Here is a 23,723-nt window from a genome sequence, read left to right as displayed (position 1 = left end):
AAGCCTGCATCTCTGATGGTATGGGGTTGCATGAGTGCGTGTGGCATGGGCAGCTTACACATCTGGAAAGGCACCATCAGTGCTGAAAGGTATATCCAAGTTCTAGAACAACATATGCTCCCATCCAGACGTCATCTCTTTCAGGGAAGACTTTGCATTTTCCAACATGACAATGCCAGACCATATACTGCATCAATTACAATATCATGGCTGCGTAGAAGAAGGATCCGGGTACTGAACTGGCCAGCCTGCAGTCCAGATCTTTCACCCATAGAAACATTTGGTGCATCATAAAGAGGAAGATGCGACAAAGAAGACCTAAGACAGTTGAGCAACTAGAAGCCTGTATTAGACAACAATGGGACAACATTCCTCTTCCTAAACTTGAGCAACTTGTCTCCTCAGTCCCCAGACGTTTGCAGACTGTTATAAAAAGAAGAGGGGATGCCACACAGTGGTAAACATGGCCTTGTCCCAACTTTTTTGAGATGTGTTGATGCCATGAAATTTAAAATCAACTTATTTTTCCCTTAAAATGATACATTTTCTCAGTTTAAACATTTGATATGTCATCTATGTTGTATTCTGAAATATTGAAATTTGAAACTTCCACATCATTGCATTCTGTTTTTATTCACAATTTGTACAGTGTCCCAACTTTTTCTGATTTGGGGTTGTACTATTCCACCTCAGCTGGATCCGTTGCTCCTCGACGTGAAACTAAAGCAGCAATTCTAAGGTAAATTTCCCAGGATTATTCCTCACAGCAAAGCAAGACGACGTAAAGTGCATGAATCTGATTAAACTTGATGTGTTTTATCGAGCTGATGTGGGCGTTGACACGTTTGCATGGATAACCTCGGATCTTTTGCGTTTGAATAGCGTGCGCTCTCCGTGGGCGTGATCACATTAGCACTTAATGAGCTATAATGAGAACGACTGACATCTCTCTCTTTTCATGCAGATTACATAAACTGAGAATATTTGTTTTTTATATAAATTACATAATTTAAAAGAAGAGAATTCAAGCTTTTTGCCTGTGTGCCTGTATGCCTGTGTGACAAGTATTCGCTGAGTTATAGTTCCTTTTCGGACGCATTTCAGAATGGACTTCACTGACAGAGAGAAGGCAGAATTTGCAAATAAAAGCACAACACTTTGTTTTATTGTGAGTATACACACAAAAAAATAGACACTTAACAGGATCGAATGATGTATAAAAATAAAAATCAACAGAGTATTTTGAGTCTCTTTAGCACTGATAAGAAAAAAAGCGAGCTGGTATCGCAGGCGATACCGCCGAAGGTTCTATATAGAACCCCATTGGACCTTTTTGGAATAAAGGTTCTTTAAAATTGAGTCATAAACCCTTGAATTAAAAGAACTCTTTTGCCAAAAAGGTCCAATTGGGTTCTATATAGAACTCTAGGGTTCTTGACTCAATTTAATTATCCTTTTTCCCAAAAAGGTCCAATGGGGTTCTATATAGAACTCTAGGGTTCTTGGCTCAATTTAAAGAACCTTTTTTCCAAAATGGTCAAATGGGGTTCTATTTAGAAATCTAGGGTTCCTGACTAAATTTTAAAGAAACTTTATGCCAAAAAGGTCCTAAATATAACTCTTGGTCAGGCAACCAACTGGACCTGGTTTACACACGCAACTGCATCACAGACAACATTTTGGTGAGACCTCTCCACGTTTCAGATCATTTCCTCATTACTTTCAATCTACAACTCTCTACCCGTGCACCACCAACTCCCCTACCAGTTACTTTCAGACGAAATCTGCACTCACTTTCTCCCTCCCATCTTTCCTCTGCTGTGTCATCTTCTCTTCCCTCACCCTCACAATTCTCATCTCTGGATGTGAATACCGCAATGGATACCTTATGCTCCATTTTAACTTCTTCTCTAGACAATATCTGCCCTCTCCTCTCTCCTCCAGGCCAGCACGTGCTTCTCCCTCTAACCCCTGGTTATCTGAGGTTCTTCGTGAACATCGGGCCGAACTCAGGGCAGCGGAGAGGAAATGGCACAAATCAAAAGACACTTCTGACCTGAGTATGTATCAATCTCTCCTCTCTTCCTATTCAGTTCTCAGCTCCACACACAAAAGAACCCAGGCCAACCTCTCCCACAGCCAATAACCTTCTCTTCTCCTTCTACTAACCGAGGAAGAAGTATCTAAACTTATTCTTTCCAGTCATCCTACCACCTGCCCTCTAGACCCCATCCCCTCACACCTTCTACAAGCCATCTTTCCCACACTTCTACCAGCACTCACACACATCATCAACTCATCCCTCCATACTGGCATTTTCCCTACTGCATTCAAGCAGGCTCAGGTAACTCCACTGCTTAAAAAACAACATTAAACACATCACTTGTAGAGAATTACAGACCTATCTCTCTCCTACCATTCATTGCGAAAACACTTGAACGAGTTGCTTTCAACCAAGTAACATCCTTACTTCTTGTCTCTGAACAACCAGCTGGATGTCAACCAATCCGGCTTCAAGAAAGGGCATTCAACCAAAACAGCATTACTGTCGGTCACAGAAGCCCTACTGATCGCAAAAGCTGCTTCCAAATCTTCAGTTCTCATTCTCCTGGATGTGTTTGCTGCCTACAACACTGTGAATCATCAGATCCTTATGTCCACCCTCTCATCACTGGGCATCACAGGAACTTCCCTCCACTGGTTTGAGTCCTATCTCACAGGTAGATCCTTCAGGGTCGCATGGAGAGGCGAGGTATCCAAAGCACATCAACTGACCACAGGTGTTCCCCAGGGTTCAGTTCTTGGTCCCCTCCTCTTCTCCATCTACACCACATTACTGGGACACATCATACAGGCACATGGTTTCTCTTACCACTGCTATGCTGATGACACGCAGCTCTTCCTCTCATTTCAAGCAGACAATTGTAGCTGCACGGTTGTAGCTGGACGATTGTAGCCCACTGTAGCTGCACGGATCTCAAGCTGTCTAGCGGACATCTCGGCATGGATGAAGGAACATCTCCTGCAGCTCAACCTGGCAAAGACTGAGCTTCTCTGCCTCCCTGCCAATCCATCTCTACAGCACGACTTCACTATCCAGCTAGATCCATCATCAATCACCCCATCAAGGTCGGTCAGAAATCTTGGAGTAATATTTGATGACCAGCTGACCTTCACAGACCACATTACAAAGACAGCTCGATCATGCAGGTTTGCACTGCACAACATCAGGAAGATCAGGCCTTTCCTAACTGAGCATGCAACACAACTTCTCGTCCAGGCCCTGGTCATCTCTAGGCTTGACTACTGCAATGCTCTTCTGGCTGGACTTCCATCATGTGCAACTAAACCTCTACAAATGATTCAGAACGCTGCAGCTCGTCTTGTCTTCAACGAGCCCAAGAGTGCCCACGTCACTCCTCTGTTCATCTCACTGCTCTGGCTACCTCTCGCTGCTCGCATCAATTTCAAGGTATTGACGCTTGCTTACAGATCTATCACAGGCTCAGCTACCTCCTACTTTCACTCACTCCTACGAGTCTACATCCCTACCAGAAGCCAACGAATGGTCAACGAGCGACGGCTCATGGTTCCATCACAGAGAGCCACAAAATCACTTTCCAGAACATTCTCATTCACGGTTCCATGCTGGTGGAATGATCTCCCCACCCTCATCCGGAATGCAGAATCCCTGACAACATTCAAAAGACAGCTGAAAACCCATCTCTTCCGTGAGCACTTAACCTCTTTCCTTTTCCTTTAATCCTCCCTTTTTGGGCTTATGCTACTCTGACCAATGCCTGAACTTCGTATTTTGAGCACTTCTTGCGTTGGTTTTGCCTCTTCATGATGACTCGCTTAATTTAGTCCTAAATTGTAAGTCGCTTTGGACAAAAGCGTCTGCTAAATGACTAAATGTAAATGTCTTGGGTTCTTGACTCAATTTAAAGAAACTTTATTTCAAAAAGGTCCAATGCGGTTCTACATAGAACTCTAGGGTTCTTGACTCAATTTAAAGAAACTTTATTCCAAAAAGGTCCAGTGGGGTGTTCTGTATAGAACTCTAGGGTTCTTGACTCAATTTAAAGAACCTTTTTTTTTTCAAAAAGGTCCAATGGTGTTCTATATAGAACTCTAGGGTTCTTGACTCAATTTAAAGAACCTTTTTCCAAAAAGGTCCAATAGGGTTCTGTATAGAACTCTAGGGTTCTTGACTCAGTTTAAAGAAACTTTATTCCAAAAAGGTCCAATGTGGTTCTATATAGAACTCTAGGGTTCTTGACTCAATTTAAAGGGGACCTATTATGCCCCTTTTCACAAGATGTAAAATAAGTCTCTGATGTCCCCAGAGTGTGTATGTGAAGTTTTAGCTCAAAATACCCAACAGAATTTTATTTACAGCACGTTTAAATCATAATTTTTTGGGTCTGTGAAAAACACACTGTTTTAGTGCTTCTCCTTTAATGCTAATGAGCTGCTGGTTCACAGCACAGGGGGCGGAGCCTAAGCAGCCGCGATCAGAGCCAGAGAACAGTAAAGATGATAATAATAAAACAGACAGTCACAGTAATGGTGTTCATTTCGACCATACAAATGCCTACAGAGTCAGAGAATATATGCTGTGTGGAGTTGGAACAGGTATAGTTAGTTTAATTACGATTATAACCAAATTTGGCATTGCTTGTATACACTATTAATGCAAGCCTGCTGTAGGCCTCTGTCTGACGATCTGAATTGTCTGAATGATGACACAAAATATACTGATGAGTTTAATAAAGTTTACTGTATGTCACACAAAAGATGAAGCATGCAGTTTTTCTTCAGAAAATCACTGTTAGAGCTGAGTAAACAGTATAAGAAGTGCATAAGTAACTTACATAAATTTCTTAAAAAAAAAGTAACTTACAAAAGAGTTGAGGGAGCATTTTCTTTGAAAACAAAATGAATCCACCTCGTCTTCAGTGGCTGGCAGATTTCAAGAGTAAATAGAGAGAGCTATGTGAATGAATACATCCAGCTACAACACCTTCAACGCTTGGGAGATGCTTCGACGCTTCTCGTGAGTGCATTGCTGCAGCAATGGCTGATGTGTACAACTCGCAGTGAACTCGATCAGGGCGGGTCTAAGTTATAATGGTATGTCAGTCAACACTCGTGGGCGGGGCCTGTGGATTTAGTGATGTCACTAAAGCCACATTCTGAAAACAGGTCATTTGGAGAGACTGCTTATGATTTATGGGGATTAAAAAAAAAGGAGTGAGTGGATTTTTATCACTGTAGGGTGGTTGTGTACACACACTGCCAACACACATTTATGTCCAAACACCATACAAAAGTGAATTTTGCATAATAGGTCCCCTTTAAAATAACCTTTATTCCAAAAAGGTCAAATGGGGTTCTATATAGAAATCTAGATTTCCTGACTCAATTTTAAAGAGCCTTTATCTTCAAAAGTATCTCAAGTTTATTAGAACTATATCTCAGAATATATAGGAAGAATATGAGGGGAGTTTCTCAGAGTTAACCAGTAAGAATATACATTACATCATATAGAAAGATACATTGTATAACAAGTCAAGTCAAGTCATCTTCATTTATACAGCGCTTTATCAATATAGATTGTTTCAAAGCAGCTTTACAGTGATAATAGGAAATTACAGTAACAGAGATTGTTTTGGCTTTACAGCAGATCTAGAATAAAGTTATTGTCCAGCTAAAGTTAGTTTTGATTGATTCACTTCCGTCACAACGATCATTAGTTATTAACTTAGGGGCCGCTAACACGACTGTTCTAACAGAAAACACTTAAGTTCTCTCTGCGCAAACTTTAAAAACGCGAACCTGTGAGAACACTGATGGCGTGCACATGCGTATTATGAGTTTAGTCAATAGGTATGCGCGTTTGAATCCATATGAATCCAACATAAGTCGATATATGGTCAGTGTCCGGCTTAGATCACCACATGTGCGGTGGGATCCAGAAAGACTGTTGTACTGTGTGTAGCATAGAGAATTCACCATCCGAACACGGAGGTCCTTCCTAATGAGCAACAGATGTTGACAGTACCTTCCTACAGAACAAATAAATCCTTCTCTGTGATATCCTTCATGCTATAGACTATGCTGAGACAGTTAAACTGGAACTTCTAACAGCTATGCTCGCTCAGTTTGTGTTCGTGGTGTCAGTGCGTCTGATCTCATTCCTTCAGTTCTACAGGGAGTCAAACACCATCCACAAACTCTAGAAGAGAGTACAGGCCTGAGGAGGAGAAAATCAGCGGTTTGTTCCCCACTTCTGTCTGTTAAGAACACACACTGTAGTTAGTGGTGTTTGCAAAGTCGTATCAGCACTGAAACATCTGAACGGAAATGTTTTTCCTTTACTTTACTTACTATGCACATTTATATGGTTAGTTGCATTTTCTTATCTGCATTCAGCATGTTTTTCCCTGCTGGCTCCGTACAAGCACTTCTACTTTAGAATTTTCTTGTTTAATAATCATGAATATAATAATCATTTCATGAAATAATTTCGATCGCAGAAGGAAAATGAGATGTCTATAGCTGAGTAAAGTATGCACTCAAATGTTTGGGGTCAATAAGATAAAATAAATAAATAATGATAATAATACTTTTATTCATCAACGCATTCAACTGATCAAAATTGAGAGTAAAGACATTTATAATGTTATGAAATATTCCTATTTCAAATAAATGCTGTTCTTTTGAACTTTCTATTCATCAAAGAATCCTGAAAAATAAAATACATCACTAAAATCATCATATCTGAATGATTTGTGAAGGATCATGTGACACTGAAGACTGGAGTAATGATGCTGAAAATTCAGCTTTGATCACAGGAATAAATTACACTTTACTATATATTCACATAGAAAACAGATGATTTACATTATAATAATATTTCACAGTTTTTACTGTATTTCTGATCAAATAAATGCACTATTGGTGAGCAGAAGAGGGTTATTACAACCCCAAAACAGTAATTATTATTATTATTATAAAGTGTTGAACTGAGTGTCAGTTTGTTTTCCAAGCAAGTGTCTCTATTTATAGAGGTGAGAAATGGGTGTGAACTGCATTAATATAGTAAATTGTTAGCAGTTAACCGTCTGTACTCGAGTGTGAACTGTGAAGATAACTATCTTTAACTCTGAATAACAGTTCCTCCTCAGAGACTTTTGTTGAACCCATTACACATTTATATTTATATGTTTGCAGGGCCTGTGTCCTAGTGATAGTCAAACTCCAGAAAGTGTGTGTGTGTGTGTGTGTGTGTGTGTGTGTGTGTGTCGCTGTAAAGCTGTGCTGAGTCACTGTAAAGCTGGTTTCTGGGTCTCTGTGCTGTTCTTGATCTCTGGCCTGTTTTCTGTTAAACGGGAAGTGATCAATCGAGCGCTCCTCAAGAGTCCGATCACCCGTGCACAGCCTGGGTCGAGGTTATCTGAGGGTTGCATTTGAGTGTTGCATTTGATAAGAGTATCTAATAATTACAGTCATGGCTGAATATCTTTCATAGCTCTTGTGATGCTTCATGTTTCTGCTGGTGCTTTGGCTGAAGGTCTAATGATCTGATGGTGGAGGCGGAACAAACGGGATGAACTTCATCAGGATTTGAGGAATTTAAAAATCTTACATTTGAGTAAGCAGCAATATAGCGCATTCGGTCAGGTGACACCAGGCCTAAATACTGTATCCCACAATGCAATGTGCTCAACTTGACCTTCTATTTCCAGTGTGATGAATGCCATAACATAGCATGTTGTTTTGCTGTTGTTTTTTGTTTATTTTGTATTTTATAACATTTCACGAGTTCACACGTATATGAAATCTAATGTAGTATTTATGCGTATTTGGCTTGCTGTCCAGGGGAGGGCTCCGAGCTCGGAATTTTGCCCGAACCCAGAGTACTCCCCCCTATACTGGGGCAGACCCAGCCGAGCGTGAGGTGATGGGGTAGTGGAGGGATGCTGAGAAACTTGTCGTGAGACAGAAGGTGAGGAAAAGCTTTATTTATACCGGCTTCCTCTTGAGCTGATTGGTTGATTACCTGAACGTGCTCCTCCCGAACTTTGTTACATAAAACTTCATAAAATATATATATCTTTTTTTTTTATGTTGTCATGTTATATCTTGTATTTAGTTTTTTATATTATAAAACAACATAAAACACAGCAAAAGATATACCATAACATGTTATGTTGTTGTTTTTATGATGTTATGTTATAAATGAATCATAAATGATATTATAAAAATATCATAAACCAAGGCAAAGCATTACATATGACAACAAAACATGTCATGTTATGTTTTTTTATGATTATTTATTATAAAATAAATAATAATAATAATTTCATTTAATTAAGGGGGTGGAATAACAAAAACAAAACCAGCACAGCTCCAGGATTTCCACTGCTCCTCCTTGATAGCGTTAGAAGCAATCAATACGGGTGGCCTAATGAGTTATTATACAAGATAGTTTTGTAACAAATTCAGTCCAGGCCTTAAGTGTTTTTGGTTTGGCTTTGTTAATTCTCACTGTAGTGAGTTCTAACAGCGCAATGTATTTCATTTCTATGAGCCACAATTTAGCTACTGGAATTGTAGGCTCATGCCAAATCTTGAAGATTATCTTTTTGGCCGCAGTTAGAGCAGTGTGAAGAATCCTACGCTGGCTCACAGTCAGATCAAGATCTGCATCATCATTCAACAAACAGAGACTGGGGTGCTTAAGGATAACCTTATCACATAGTTCTGTCACAACTTGAAATACCTTGTCCCAAAAGTTACCAATATGTTGGCACTCATAAAACATGTGCATATAGGTACCCACAGCATTTGAATTACAGAGTGAGCAGAAGTGGGTAGGCAAGCGCTTCATTTTGTGCAAGATATTTGGAGTAGCATAAGCCCTATGAAGCAGTTTATAGTGTATTAACTGATGGGCAAGATTTTCATCCAGTCCCAATTTAGTTAGCAAGGAGACAATTCCTTTTCCCATATCGTAGTGATAGGAAGCCTACCACAGCCGTGCATGAGCAGTCTGTTGTAAATGAATGACACTGCTCCACGTGCCTGTGACAAGTTCACACAGTCCATCAGCGGATGAGGGTCCAAGTTGCAGTGCCACGCAGCGCTTCTCAACCTTAAAGCTATACTGTGTGATATTTTCCCCCATCTAGCGGTGAAATTGTATATGACTACCCAGTGAATATTAGTTTCTGTTCCTTTCAATTCTGAGGGCGTTTTAACTCCTATGGTGGCCGTATTATTCCAAGATTAACATGGCTTCCAGTTCGACTTCGTCCATGAGTGTTCCTTCAAGTGATGAGGTTACTTTAGAAAACTATTACAAAGTGCATTTAGTTATTTAGTCAGTTAAAACTATTCATCACCTGTGATCCGTCGCAGCACAGATTTATGTTACAAGATAAACAATACTTTTTCACCATTGATGCGAGGAAAAGTAACGCAAGTTATACTAGAGGTCGTTCTGGCGTTATGCACAACCATGCTATGGTTAGACAAGCAACTATAAAACTTTGAATTTACACAAATAGGCTGAATTACCTGTCGAGAAGAAAGCAGGCAACTTCGGCATCCGTTTTAAAATCTTTGCTCCTCATGAGCTCTTTCCATCTGGGAAAAGTTACTCCAATATTGACTTTGGTCTTGCTGATTTGCCTGTCGCGTTGACGTTTTAATTCTCTCTTTCGCTTCCTTGGCGACTCGGTTACAATGTCCCTCTTTGGCGAATGTATTTTCAAGATGGCGGTGCAACATGGCTGCCGCCATTCGAGCGACTCGATCGTATGTATTATAAATGGCAGATTTTACGCTTAAGAGAATACTTTATTAGTTGGTGGAAGTAATTACACATGAATGAGCACATATACTTTTGATAGAACAAAGTGTTTTTTGCTAAGAATCAACTTTAAATACAGAAAATAGGAATGTCCAGGAAGATTATAACACTCTTTCAGATCTTCAAAGGACCGTAAGCCCTGATTATCGAATATATCACCAAGAGTATGTACACCTTGATCCGACCATGGTTTAAAAACAAAAGGTCTGTTGTCGGATTGTAAATTATGATCGGAGATCTCCAGATCGGAGATTCTGATGTGAACTTAGATGAACTTCCCAAGAATTTGCACACCTCTTGCCAGATTTTAAGATAATTGCACACAATTGTATTCCCAAACCTCAAGTCTTTCTTTGATAAACCCGTGAATAAAATATCCTGGAGCCGATGCGGAAGCACAGCTGATGCTTCCACGTCCCGCCAGGCGATCTGTGAGTCAACCTTTAACCAAATCTTGAGCGAGCGCAGCTGACATGCCCAAAAAGTACAATCGTAAGTTTGGAAGTGACAAGCCTCCTTTGTCAGATCTTCTCTGCAATGTTGAGAGTTTAATTCTTGGTCGTTTCTTGTTCCAAAGGAATTTTGTAATCAAGGAATCCATTTCTTTAAAAAAGTTTCTACAAGGAGATAAAGGAATAATGGAAAACAGAAATAAAAGTCGAGGGAGGATATTCATTTTAATGATTGCGATTCTGCCTTGCAGTGAGGCTAAGATAACGTCCCATCTCTGTAAATCTTGTCTGATAGTAGTAAATAAAGAACTATAATTTTCCTTAGAGATAGTCTGCAAAGATTTGAATTCCCACATATTTAAATGTCTGGGATCGAGGAGAACGCTAATGCAGTATTGGTTGACGCTGACAAGGGCATTAATACAGATTTTCCTCAATTAATTTTGTAACAACTTATGACACTAAAGTCATTAAATATTTTAAGACACTGAGGTAGAGAAGGGGAGACATTAGACATGTAGAGTAGGATATCGTCCGCAAAAAGAGAGATAAAATGCTTGGAGTCACCTACAGTATTCGGGGAGATAATGTGGTCCTGCCGAATTGCCTGCACTAAGGGCTCTAATGATACATAGAGGGTCTGAATCATATGAATAAAACGAGGGCCAAAGCCAAAACGGGTAAAGGCAGACCATAAATATGTCCACTCGACAAGTTAATCTTGTAAATCTTGTAATGTAAAACATCCCTATCTGGATTTGTTGTGTGTTTTGTGTGTTTAGGAGCTCACGCTGACGGAAGGCAGTGAAGTTTTTGCCACATGGAAGAATCCACCGCCTCCAGTCTTCATGCAGTTCTTCTTCTTCAACGTCACCAACCCTGACGCCTTCCTGAAAGGAGAAGCCAAAGCTCGCCTCACTGAGATGGGGCCGTACACCTACAGGTACAGCGGACGCTCTGGGCTTCAGTAATCAGATCTCTAGCCAGCCAAACATGAGTGGCAGGGCATCTTTCTTGGTCACACTGTTGCTTGTTTGCAATTGCACTGGGAAGCTCCGCCCACAGTGAGACCTCATTGGTCCACAATCCCACTCTACACAACTGCATAACATGTTTTATGTTATGTTATGTTTTATGTTGTTATGTTATGTTACATGTTATGTTATGTTGTGAAGCTCCGGTCCAAAATCCCACTCTACACAACTGCATAACATAATATGTTATGTTTAATGTTGTTATGTTATGTTACGTTGTGCCTTAAAATAACATAAAATATAACAAAACATAACAAAAGATATCATAACAAAACATGTAATTTAGTGTTGTTTTTATGTTGTTATGTTATGTTGTGTTATGTTATGAAGCTCCGCCCACAGTGAGTCCAAAATCCCACTCTACACAACTGCAAAACATTTTATGTTTTATGTTGTTATGTTTTGTTTTGTTACGTTACATTGCATCTTAAAAAAAACATAAAAGATGCTGTTGTTTTTTATGTTTTTATTTGTGTTATAAAACAAAACATAGCAAAACATTACACATAACAACATGTTTTGCTATGCTATGTTTTTGTAATAAAACAACATAAAGCAACATAAAATATAACATAACATAACATGTTGTTTTGCTAAGTTATGTTTTTTGTGGTTTTTTATATTTTGCTGTTATTCTGTTTTTATCATAACATTACATAAACATTATAACAAAACTTAACGTTATGTTTTGCTGTTATGTTTTATATATTTTTTTGTCAACAAAACAAAAGCATAACATAACAGCAAAAAATATATATTTTAAGTTATGTCAAAATAACATAAAAACATAATACAACAACAAAACATTATAAAACATAATATAACATAAAAGCAAAACCACATTCACTGTAAAAAATGACATTATCAGTGAATCATGACAACTTCTGTTTTAACATTACTTTAACTCTCATTACTTTAATTGAAGCACTTTCAACATTTTTATGTTTTAAAAGTCAGTCTAATAGGATATAATGCTGTTTGCAGAGAGTACAGGCCCAAACACAACGTGTCGTTTGTGGAGAAAGGGACGATGGTCGCCGCTTATACGCCCAAGTATTTCGTCTTCGTGCGTGAGAAGTCAGTCGGAGACCCGAGCGTGGATCTGGTGACGACCGTGAACATGCCAGCGGTGGTGAGAACTCAAAGTTCATGAGAAACATGGTTAACCTTCATCATTCCCTCGGGTCATTTTGACCTGGACCGTTGACCAAGACCCCAGGACTTTTGTTGCAATTGAACCACGAATAAACACACACACAAAATTTTATTTTGTGGTTGAAATTTAAAAAAGTGACAAATCCTTCTCTCACACCCACATGGAAAGAACCTATATGAGGATATATGCGCATATATGAAACCTATATGCAGTTTATATGCACATACAGTGCTATGCATAAGTGAATACACCCATGCTAAAGTTGACTAAAAAGAGGAATAAAAAATCATATTTTGGAAATTTAACTTAATGCCTTAATTGAAAAAATTAGGAAAAATCCAACCTTTAAGGACACCAATTTTCTTTGTGAATGAATAATGTATCGTAAATAAATAAATGTTCTTCCTTAAAATACATGGTGCATAAGTCTGGACACCCCTATGTTAAATTCCCGTAGAGGCAGGCAGATTTTTATTTTTAAGTATTTAAAAAAACATTTTTTTAGGATACTCTGCATCCTGATAAAGTTCCCTTGGCCTTTGGAATTAAAATAGCCCCACATCATCACATAGCCTTCACCATACCTAGAGATTGGCATGGTTTTATTTCAGTTAGCCTAATAGCTAGTTTGATTTGCATTGAGAGATGATCTTATGGAAAGTACCCCATGCCAATCTCTAGGTATGGTGAAGGCTATGTGATGATGTGGGGCTATTTTAATTCCAAAGGCCAAGGGAACTTTATCAGGATGCATAGTATCCTAAAAAAATTTTTTTTTAAATACTTAAAAATAAAAATCTGCCTGCCTCTATGGGAATTTAACATAGGGGTGTACTCACTTATGCACCATGTATTTTAAGGAAGAACATTTATTTATTTACGATACATTATTTATTCACAAAGAAAATTGGTGTCTTTAAAGGTTGGATTTTTCCTAATTTTTTAAATTAAGGCATTAAGTTCAATTTCCAAAATATGATTTTTTATTCCTCTTTTTAGTCAACTTTAGCATGGGTGTATTCACTTATGCATTGCACTGTATATGCTGCATATATACAGCATATATGCACATATATGATAATATATATGCTGCATATATACGTATATGCCACATATAGGCAAAATTGAGGTGCATATATGTGCATATACAGGCCATATAGGTCTCCTGTATTGCTTCTTTATATCCACTTATAAGCCCTATATGTACATGCAAGATATGTTTCCTATATAGCTCATGGCAGGATGGTCATTTTGTAGCTCATATCTCACTTTTGCAACTGTCATACATGATGCCTAGCTCAGATAGGCACATCTATCAATTCGAAGCTCACACAATATATGTGCATATATGTACATATAATATAGGAAAACGGCCAATTTTATATATGTCACATATATTAAAAACCTATATCAAAACCTATATTAAAACATTTATGTTTATATAGGTTCTTTCCATGTGGGCAGGTCAATTAGGAATGAAGGAAATGCGAGGAATGCTTCAGTACACATAGAAAAACCTAAAACTTTAGGACCCAGCGGAACAGAGTATTACATTTATTATGTAAATATTATTATTTTCCACAAGAGGTCGGCAATGACTCCCAGTGTAAGATATTTTGAGCTGAATTAAAAGCGTTATGCATTAAATTGTGAGTTATTTTGAATTTAAGCTGAAAGAATGTGAGGAATGTGCTTAAATGCCTATTTATTTATTATTTATTTATCAAATTTAGTAATTTAAAGGTAAATTAAATAAACAAAAATCTCCAAACAAATTGCATTAAAAAATGAAGGATGAAGGTAGTTAAAGTTTGTTTTTCTCGCTGGTCTGAATCTCACGTTCTGGTTTCCTCACATAGGTCGTGATGAATCGGCTCAAAGGCGCTGGATTCTGGGTGTCCTCGGGCATCTCCATGTACATGGGCTCCCTCGGCACCACCATGTTCATGACACACACGGTGGACGAGCTGCTGTGGGGCTTCAAGGACCCGTTGCTCACTCGCCTGCGCACCATAAAGCCCGACACCGACGAGTACTTCGGCCTCATGCTCCACGTGAGTCTCAAACATCTGATACATCACAACACACCTCACTTACCCTTGCACTGCACTTTATTAAAATGTTTATATTCTTATTTATGTATGGGCTTATTTTAAAATTAAACTAAAATGTTCATGGCTGCACACAGGCATTCATAACTGTGCGCGCCCACGGCGAGGAACAAACAGGGCAGAGTCAATGTTTTTTAGTTCATTCCTACTTCCATTAGCCTGGCAAGCCAGACCTACATCAAGATGTTAGGTCTGGAAACTCACCATAGACGCGGCTCAATCCGAGGTGCGGGATAAACGGCTGTCTTTCAAATTCCCTCTGCACGCAATAGGACAGCACTTCAACCAACCAGAGCATTTTCCCAACAGCGGAGCTTTGATAGATTCAACTTTTGCCATATCTGGCCGGCAAAACGACGAACACATCTTCCTTTTTTTAAGAATGACTTAAGTGCCGTTCTTTGCTCTTTTCTCAAAGAAAAACTTAACTCAGAGTCCTCCAGAGTCGCGGCCAAAGCCGCTTCGAAAGACCGTTGTTCTCCAGCAGCCGTCATTCTTTGTTTTCAAGTGGCAGCCGTCGCAACTCTGTCGTCATATGTTAAGCCCGCCCCCGCCTACTCGTGGAAAGTCGTGGGCGGGACTGTGATGCTCTATACACGACGTGATTGGCCTGACCCAATTTAGGTTTTTGCAGCTAGAAGGTCTATTCACCTTATTCCGGAAGTAGCACTGGGTGGCGCCATCCGCGTAATCTCACTTCCTGGTTTAGCTACTTAGCGCTTTGTTTGCCCTGGTCCAATCTGTTATCTGTCTTGATATAAGTAGATAGACTATAATATTATAGCCAAATGCGTTGGCCTATGGTTATTAACAACTGCTGCAACGTACTAAAGTACATTTCACTTGAAGCTTTTGAAACAATGCCACAATCAAATTATTTAATAGCTGTGTCTTTCTAATAGCCATTACTTAGTTATGAAGATGTGCACAAACACTACTACATGTAAAGTTTGAAACATTATTACACCACAGTTTGTTTGCTTAATCACCAGATACATTTGCAGTGTATAGCCATCAGATGAGAAAACAAGTAATAAAAACTCAGTGAGTGTTTTAGCGCAATTTTCTCACGTCATGGGATCACAACACTAAGAGATAGTAAATGAAAGAGAAAATATAAAAATACCCCAAATCGCACGAAAATAACACCCAAAACACACAATTAAATCGTGCATTTATTAGAACTAGTTTCGGTGAAGAAATGTCACTTTTCCATTTTCAGTGGAAAATGAATAGGAATTGTATTCTGTATTGGCGAAATATTTTAGTAACATATGATAATTAATCAATATTTCTCCAAATATACAACAATAGTTTTATAGGTGAAAAGGCAATATTTTTCTTATTTCTCTTCATATAAAGTTAATTAATTTTTGAAGCATAAAGGAAAGATTTTTTATCAATTCTTTTTTTCTAATATTATTTTAAATTTTAGAAGCTATCGATTGCAATTTGTTTCAACTCGATAGCTATTATGGTTGCCGAGAAATTAGCAAAAAACAGAATTTTTTTCTGGAATTTCCAGGACATAACATAATGCCGAAAACCCAAAGTCTCTAGGTGGTCTGGTTGAGGAGTAGATAGAAGTGCAAGATTGGTGCGCACAGACAGAACAGAAATCATGAGTTAACAATCGCAATTTTGTCCGGTGGAAAATTGCGCTAAAAATAGCCACGAACTGGTGTAGAAAGAAAGTAGAGCCTCAACTAGATGAACAAGAGGGGAACGTTAGCTTAGCTAACTGCTAGCTGCAATTTCTTATGGTTTGATCTCTAACACAAGTAATGGCTGTAAAATAAATCCAGCGACTGAATTCTAGAGGACCATAGCTTTCAAACAAGGTATAGCATGTGTATGTGTCCTGTAGTGAGACCATTACAACATTAGATGTTTGTGGCTAATGTAGGCTAAACACTACACATCGGCCGGGCTGCGATCAGACAGGCAGACGGGTCATATAAACACCTAAAAGTCGTTTAAAAATTACCCCGAGAAACAGTGCATTGCTGTGCTGTTGATACACACGTACATAGCACATTTGGCACAAATTAGCTTATCTTATGTGACATTTTATCAGTGAGACTTCTCTGCAGTTCTCCTCGAAATTGAATGAGGGTCCGCTAAACCGGAAGTTGGTTTACAACGGAAGTACTGGACAGAAGTAAAAGTGGGCGGGGCGGAATAAGGTGAATAGGGATCTCCCAGTCACGTGACCCCTAGCCGCGTGTCAGCCATTTTGACGGAATACTCCAGCGCACCTACACACATGAGAATGCGGATTATCACATGTTTTATGACAGCAAATTGATTAAAATAATGAATAATGGTCACTGTATTAATTATCTTGAGCCTGCTGAAATGTTCCTATAAATATATTTTCTTTCCAACTGTGCAATCTGAATAAAAATAGGCTAAATATATTTATCCACTAAGCTGCAGCTCGTCTTCCCATTAACAGTTTTTTTTTTCTCTTTCTGACATTTCATACCTGTTGGGTTTACATTTTTTAATTAAATGGACTACAAAAAAAGATTGATTGTGTGTGCTGGTGTTTATTCCAGTCTTTTAAAATAGTTGAATGAATGAATGCTCGCGAGGTGCCTGTAACGATGTTAAATAAGCTAGGCTAGGCTAATTAATCAATAATGTACACAGGGTAGAGGAGAATTACAGTCCACTACTTTGAATAGTATAGCATTTTGGGCATAAACATGTAAATAGTGAAAATATTGACATTGAAAAATGACACAGAATGATTAAAATTTAATATTTAAATATTTAATCCAAATAAATAAATGTTAGCACTGGTTAGCACTGATGTTATTCATTTGTTCTCACACACTTCAGCGTCGCGGTCACTGGTTTAGACGAACACTGCCACTATCTATTATTAGCGCACAGCTAACTCTTCACGTCATGTCATCACAAAAAGAAATATACAAGAGTAAGATAAAGGAATTAGGGATCATAGATCCATATGAAGCACCACAAGTTCTTTTTACAGGCATTTAATGTGTAGAAAAACTTCCTGACATTGAGTTCGGTGACATCTAGCTACCTTATTCACTTCTCATCACGTTACACCGGAGCTTCATTAAAAGCATACAAAAGCTTAGCAGGCTATCGGTATCACAGCATCGCTCGGGCATGACAGAGATGAATATTTCGCGACGAGCTGTATTATCACCAGCGGTTTAGCATTTTCTATTCCGTCAAGATGGCTGCTCCAAATGGCGTGACGTCACGCGGGACGTCCCTATTGAGAGCTAGACCCCCCTGGCTGCGAAATACATTTTGCTGCCGCTAGGGTGCGTCTAGATTTCTAGGCTATACTCCATAGGAATTCATTGAAAACGCTTGCTCTACTCCACACCATTATCAACGTCCGTGCGGACCATAGGGTGCGGACGAACATATTTTACTTTCGTTTTTACGTTAGCGATTTAAAAGCCTATTTTTAAAAAATCATTTGAATTTTGTTAGAAGAATCAGTGTGTTTGGTGTTACTCGATATATATTAATGGATTAAAAAAACAATCTGTAAGAACTTTTGAACTATATAACTGTAGATCTCTTTGGTGTTAATCATTTAAAACATCATTAAACTCGTTGCATTGTTAATATTATATATTGTCGTTGTGTTTTCAGAAAAACGGCAGTGATGACGGAGAGTTTGTGTATCACACCGGAGAGCAGAACTACCTGGACTTCGGACGCATTTTCACCTGGAAGGGAGAAAAGTAAAGCACGATTGTGCTGAATATTATATTATATTTGAATATTATATTATATTTGATGAAGCGCTGCGGTGCAGATGTTTGATTTCATGTGCTTCGTGTCTCAGGATGCTGTCGTTCTGGAAAACCAACCAGAGTAACATGATCAACGGCTCCGACGGCAGCGCCTTCCACTCGTTCCTGACCAAAGAAGAGCGACTGAACGTCTTCACCCCCGACCTCTGCAGGTCACATGATCACATTCACACGCATGCACCCCCGACCTCTGCAGGTCACATGATCACATTCACACACATGATCACATTCACACGCATGATCACATTCACACGCATGATCGCATTCACATGCACCCCCTACCTCTGCAGGTCACATGATCACATTCTCACACATGCACCCCCGACCTCTGCAGGTCACATGATCACATTCTCACACATGCACCCCCGACCTCTGCAGGTCACATGATCACATGATCACATTCACAGCATGATCACATTCTCACGCATGATCACATTCTCACACATGCACCCCCGACCTCTGCAGGTCACATGATCACATTCACACGCATGATCACATTCTCACGCATGATCACATTCTCACACATGCACCCCCGACCTCTGCAGGTCACATGATCACATTCTCACACATGCACCCCCGACCTCTGCAGGTCACATGATCACATGATCACATTCACACGCATGATCACATTCTCACGCATGATCACATTCTCACACATGCACCCCCGACCTCTGCAGGTCACATGATCACATTCACACGCATGATCACATTCTCACGCATGATCACATTCTCACGCATGCACCTTCGACCTCTGCAGGTCACATGATCACATTCACACGCATGATCACATTCTCACACATGCACCCCCGACCTCTGCAGGTCACATGATCACATTCACACGCATGATCACATTCTCACGCATGCACCTTCGACCTCTGCAGGTCACATGATCACATTCACACGCATGATCACATTCTCACGCATGATCACATTCACACGCATGATCACATTCACACGCATGATCACATTCTCACACATGCACCCCCGACCTCTGCAGGTCACATGATCACATTCACACGCATGATCACATTCTCACGCATGATCACATTCTCACGCATGCACCTTCGACCTCTGCAGGTCACATGATCACATTCACACGCATGATCACATTCACACGCATGATCACATTCTCACACATGCACCCCCGACCTCTGCAGGTCACATGATCACATTCACACGCATGATCACATTCACACGCATGATCACATTCACACACATGATCACATTCTCACACATGCACCCCCGACCTCTGCAGGTCACATGATCACATTCTCACACATGCACCCCCGACCTCTGCAGGTCACATGATCACATTCACACACATGATCACATTCTCTCTCACGCATGATCACATTCTCACGCATGCACCCCCGACCTCTGCAGGTCACATGATCACATTCACACACACACACACATGATCACATTCACACGCATGATCACATTCTCACACATGCACCCCCGACCTCTGCAGGTCACATGATCACATTCACACGCATGCACCCCCGACCTCTGCAGGTCACATGATCACATTCACACGCATGCACCTTCGACCTCTGCAGGTCACATGATCACATTCACACGCATGCACCCCCGACCTCTGCAGGTCACATGATCACATTCACACACATGATCACATTCACATGCATGCACCCTCGACCTCTGCAGGTCACATGATCACATTCACAGACATGATCACATTCACACGCATTCACCCCCGACCTCTGCAGGTCACATGATCACATTCACACACATGATCACATTCACACGTCTTCACCCCTGACCTCTGTAGGTCACATGATCACATTCACACGTCTTCACCCCTGACCTCTGCAGGTCACATGATCACATTTACTCGCATGATCCAAGGGGGTAATCTTTCAGAAAAAACTGAAGCTTCCCCGGGCGCCGCCATTGATTAGCGGACCATCACCTGCTGTTAGCATTCCATTGACTCCCATTCATTTTGGCGTCACTTTGACAGCGAATAACTTTACATCTGAGGCGTTTAAAGACTCCATTTGTCCATTATTTATTTCTAAAGAAACACGAAAATGTATAAAATGCTCCATTACCTTGTATCTTACGCTATGGCCCCGTAGAAGCAGATTTTGTAAAAATAGGCTAACGATTGTGTCATAACCACGCGACTCTCTGTCGCACAGTAGAGAGATTACCGTATGGACAGGAGGAGAAGCTCGCGGGCAATCGGGGGGACGTGGAGGCAAAATGACAATATAATTAATCAGAATACTTAGCAAAAGTTGCTCCTGCTCCAGCTCATGGACAGCTCCTACTCACACTCTCTGTCTCTGCAAGTTTCGGAAAGGAATGATTCAGATTTCTCTCGGCACAGCTACTAGAAGACAGACGGGTTGCTCACGTCACATCTACGTCGTCAAGCTCAGTTTGAGCCTGCGCAGTCGCTCAGCCATCAGGAAGTGAGTGCTTCTAATTGACTTCACTTTTCTCCATTGAAACCTATGGGGTCGCTGTGTCCATTTCTTTTACTGTCTATGGCATGATCACATTCACACACATGCACCCCCTGACCTCTGCAGGTCACATGATCACATTCACACACATGCACCCCCGACCTCTGCAGGTCACATGATCGGTCACATGATCACATTCACACACATGCATTCAGCAGAGCTTTAGTCATGGAGTCAGTGTTTTCAGCGCCAGAACCGCAGATAAAACGGTAACACTTTACAATAAGGTTCATTAATTAAAGGGATAGTTCACCTAAAAATGACTGTCAATCTATACATACCATATATACGTATCCATACAACCATATATAGTATGGTTTCGGGAAACAGTCGTGACTTGCTAGATGATTTCTTCAATGATGCATCGTACTAGTAGTGAAGCAGCGAGTTACAGCATTATTCGGGAAACACACTCCTGATCAGATTTCTTAGGCGTACTGAAAGAATAACACACACACACACACACACACACACACACACACACACACACACACACACACACACACATTTTAATAATGACACAGTGTTAAATCTCAGTGTAAAACTGGGAGTTGTGAAAATATGATACACCGGTGTTTTGCCAGATGAGAAGTTTATCTATGCATCATCTTTTTACTCTTTTAATTTCTTTTAAAACTGTTTTAATTTTCTTTGCTTTTATTTTGTGATTATTTAAATTCCTCCCTGTAAAGCACTTTGAATTGCCATAGTGTATGAAATGTGCTGTATAAACTTGCCTTGATCAGAGGAAATGCTCTATTCTGTGCTGATGTTCTGCCTCTGGTCCCGCAGGTCGATCCACATGCGCTTCGAGAAGGAGGTGGAGGTGAAGGGGATCCCGGCGTATCGGTTCACTCCTCCTCGAGACGTGCTCGCCAGCGGGAAGAACAACCCGGAGAACCAGGGATTCTGCCTCACGCCCAAGAAGTGCCTGGACGACGGCGTGCTGGACGTGTCTGTGTGTCGCAAAGGTGCATAACCACTCAAGACATTTCAGTCAAATGAGTTATTACTAAAATAAGGCATTTCATTTCATTTCATTTAATCATTCATTTAATTGTATTAGTTACTAATTGTTTATTGTCTCATGTGCTTGAAGTCATATATATATATATATACATGCATATTTATACACCTCGGTTTTGGGGTTGGTATTTTTAATGTTTTTGAAAGAGTCTCACCAAAGCTGCATTTATATACATATTTGAAAATACAGTAAAAATTGTGAAATATTATTACAATGTAAATCAACTGTGTTCTATGTGAATATATAATAAAGTGTAATTTATTCCTGTGATCAGAGCTGAAGTATCAGCATCATTACTCCAGTCTTCAGTGTTACACGATCCTTCACAAATCATTCTGATATGGATTTTTGTCTTTCTCTACTGTTTACATTCAATTCTTAAAGGATTAGTTCACCTCAGAATTAAAATTTGGATTAAAATCCATCATTTTCTAAAAAAAGAAACATATATATACTTTTTAACCACAAATGCTCGTCTTGCACGTCCACGACTTCATACATTACGTAATCGCGTTGAAAGGTCACGGGTGTTCCGGTTCAAAATTATGGGGTAGGGTGAAAAACTCCATCTCATTTTCTCCTCCAACTTCAAAATAATCCGACATCGTTGTTTTACCTTATATTTTTAATGTATTTTGTAAATGGAGTTTGACTTAGTCTTTGCTCGTTGGCTTTGTAAACACTAGGTTGGTTCTTCCGCCTACGTCACGCTTGACCTTTCAACGTGATTACGCAATGTGTGTCGCATATCACAGCTAGTGCAAGACCAGCATTTGCAGTTAAAAAGTATATAAATGTTTGTTTGTTTTTTAAAGGAGTCATAACCTGCAATTTTCACTTTTCCACGAGAATCACTGTATGTTATGATTGCATAATGATTATACACTGGCCGGGAAGCCGATATTTAAAGGTGAACTAAGTAACTTTTTTACCTTAACTGAACAGCTTCGGAGTCATTGGAATGGTTATATTACTTATTTCGGGTTGAATGGTGGTCGTTTCGCACCCCCCTGGTGCCCGTGAGCGGAAAATACGCACTTGCAACTTTGAGCCGGCGGGCCGCCGGCTGCCGCGTCAGGAAGTCTCGCGTGATATCAGGTCTCGCGATGTAAACAATTGCTTTACGGCCAAAAGAAATCTGCTAAAATGCTGTCATTATTGCGCTCCCTCACGCTGTTCGAACCCGAATGAAGAAGACGTTTTAAAGAATGTCACATCTGCTTTGATGTCGTTGATCTACTAGCCTCTGGTGTCCGAGAATCGCCTACGAGTTTTTACAACAGTGTTGTCAAATATCTATTCCGAAGCTGTGGGGGGAGCTCTAGAGAGAAACCTGCGAGCAAAAAGCGAGAATACAGCGAAGAAATCCCGAAGTTACTGAGCCCTGCTTTAAAAGTGAAGCGTTTGTTTACCTCAGGGTTTGTAAAATAGCCCACGTGCACGCGCACTAAAAAACGAGATTTTGATTTCTGCCCCGTCTTGACGTCAAGACGGGGCAGGATATACCATATATGGACACCGCAGACCTATGCTGCAGGAAGCCCTGCCCCTCTCCCCCTCATATTCAGTTCAGTCGAGAAAGATGCAGAAACGTAGTGCACACGTGAGTTGCTCTGTGGTTGACTGCCAGAATCAACATGTAAATGTGTTTTCTCTACCAAGAACGGACCTAGCTATCAGGGACCAGTGGATTAAATTCATTTTTAATGACGCGGTTCCTTCAACCCTTCCCACTGGCTTATCGTTAGGTGTCTGT

The 23,723-nt window shown here is 40.1% G+C and overlaps 1 protein-coding gene across 1 annotated transcript in view; it reads left to right on the top strand.

The window, feature by feature from the left end:
- LOC307144751 (lysosome membrane protein 2-like) overlaps positions 1-23,723 on the top strand; it is a gene marked incomplete at its 3' end in the record, with an annotated part of 40,967 nt that overhangs the window by 5,665 nt on the left and 11,579 nt on the right. The window contains exons 2-7 of the mRNA XM_079847312.1: positions 11,118-11,278; positions 12,354-12,501; positions 14,385-14,579; positions 18,285-18,376; positions 18,481-18,600; positions 21,733-21,911. Of these exons, the coding sequence (XP_079703438.1) occupies positions 11,118-11,278; positions 12,354-12,501; positions 14,385-14,579; positions 18,285-18,376; positions 18,481-18,600; positions 21,733-21,911 (895 nt within the window). The remainder of the gene's footprint in view (positions 1-11,117; positions 11,279-12,353; positions 12,502-14,384; positions 14,580-18,284; positions 18,377-18,480; positions 18,601-21,732; positions 21,912-23,723) is intronic.

Source organism: Squalius cephalus (genome assembly GCF_949319135.1).
Source record: "Squalius cephalus genome assembly, chromosome: 17".
Classification (NCBI taxonomy): Eukaryota; Metazoa; Chordata; class Actinopteri; order Cypriniformes; family Leuciscidae; genus Squalius; species Squalius cephalus.
This window is presented reverse-complemented; position numbering and strand designations above follow the sequence as displayed.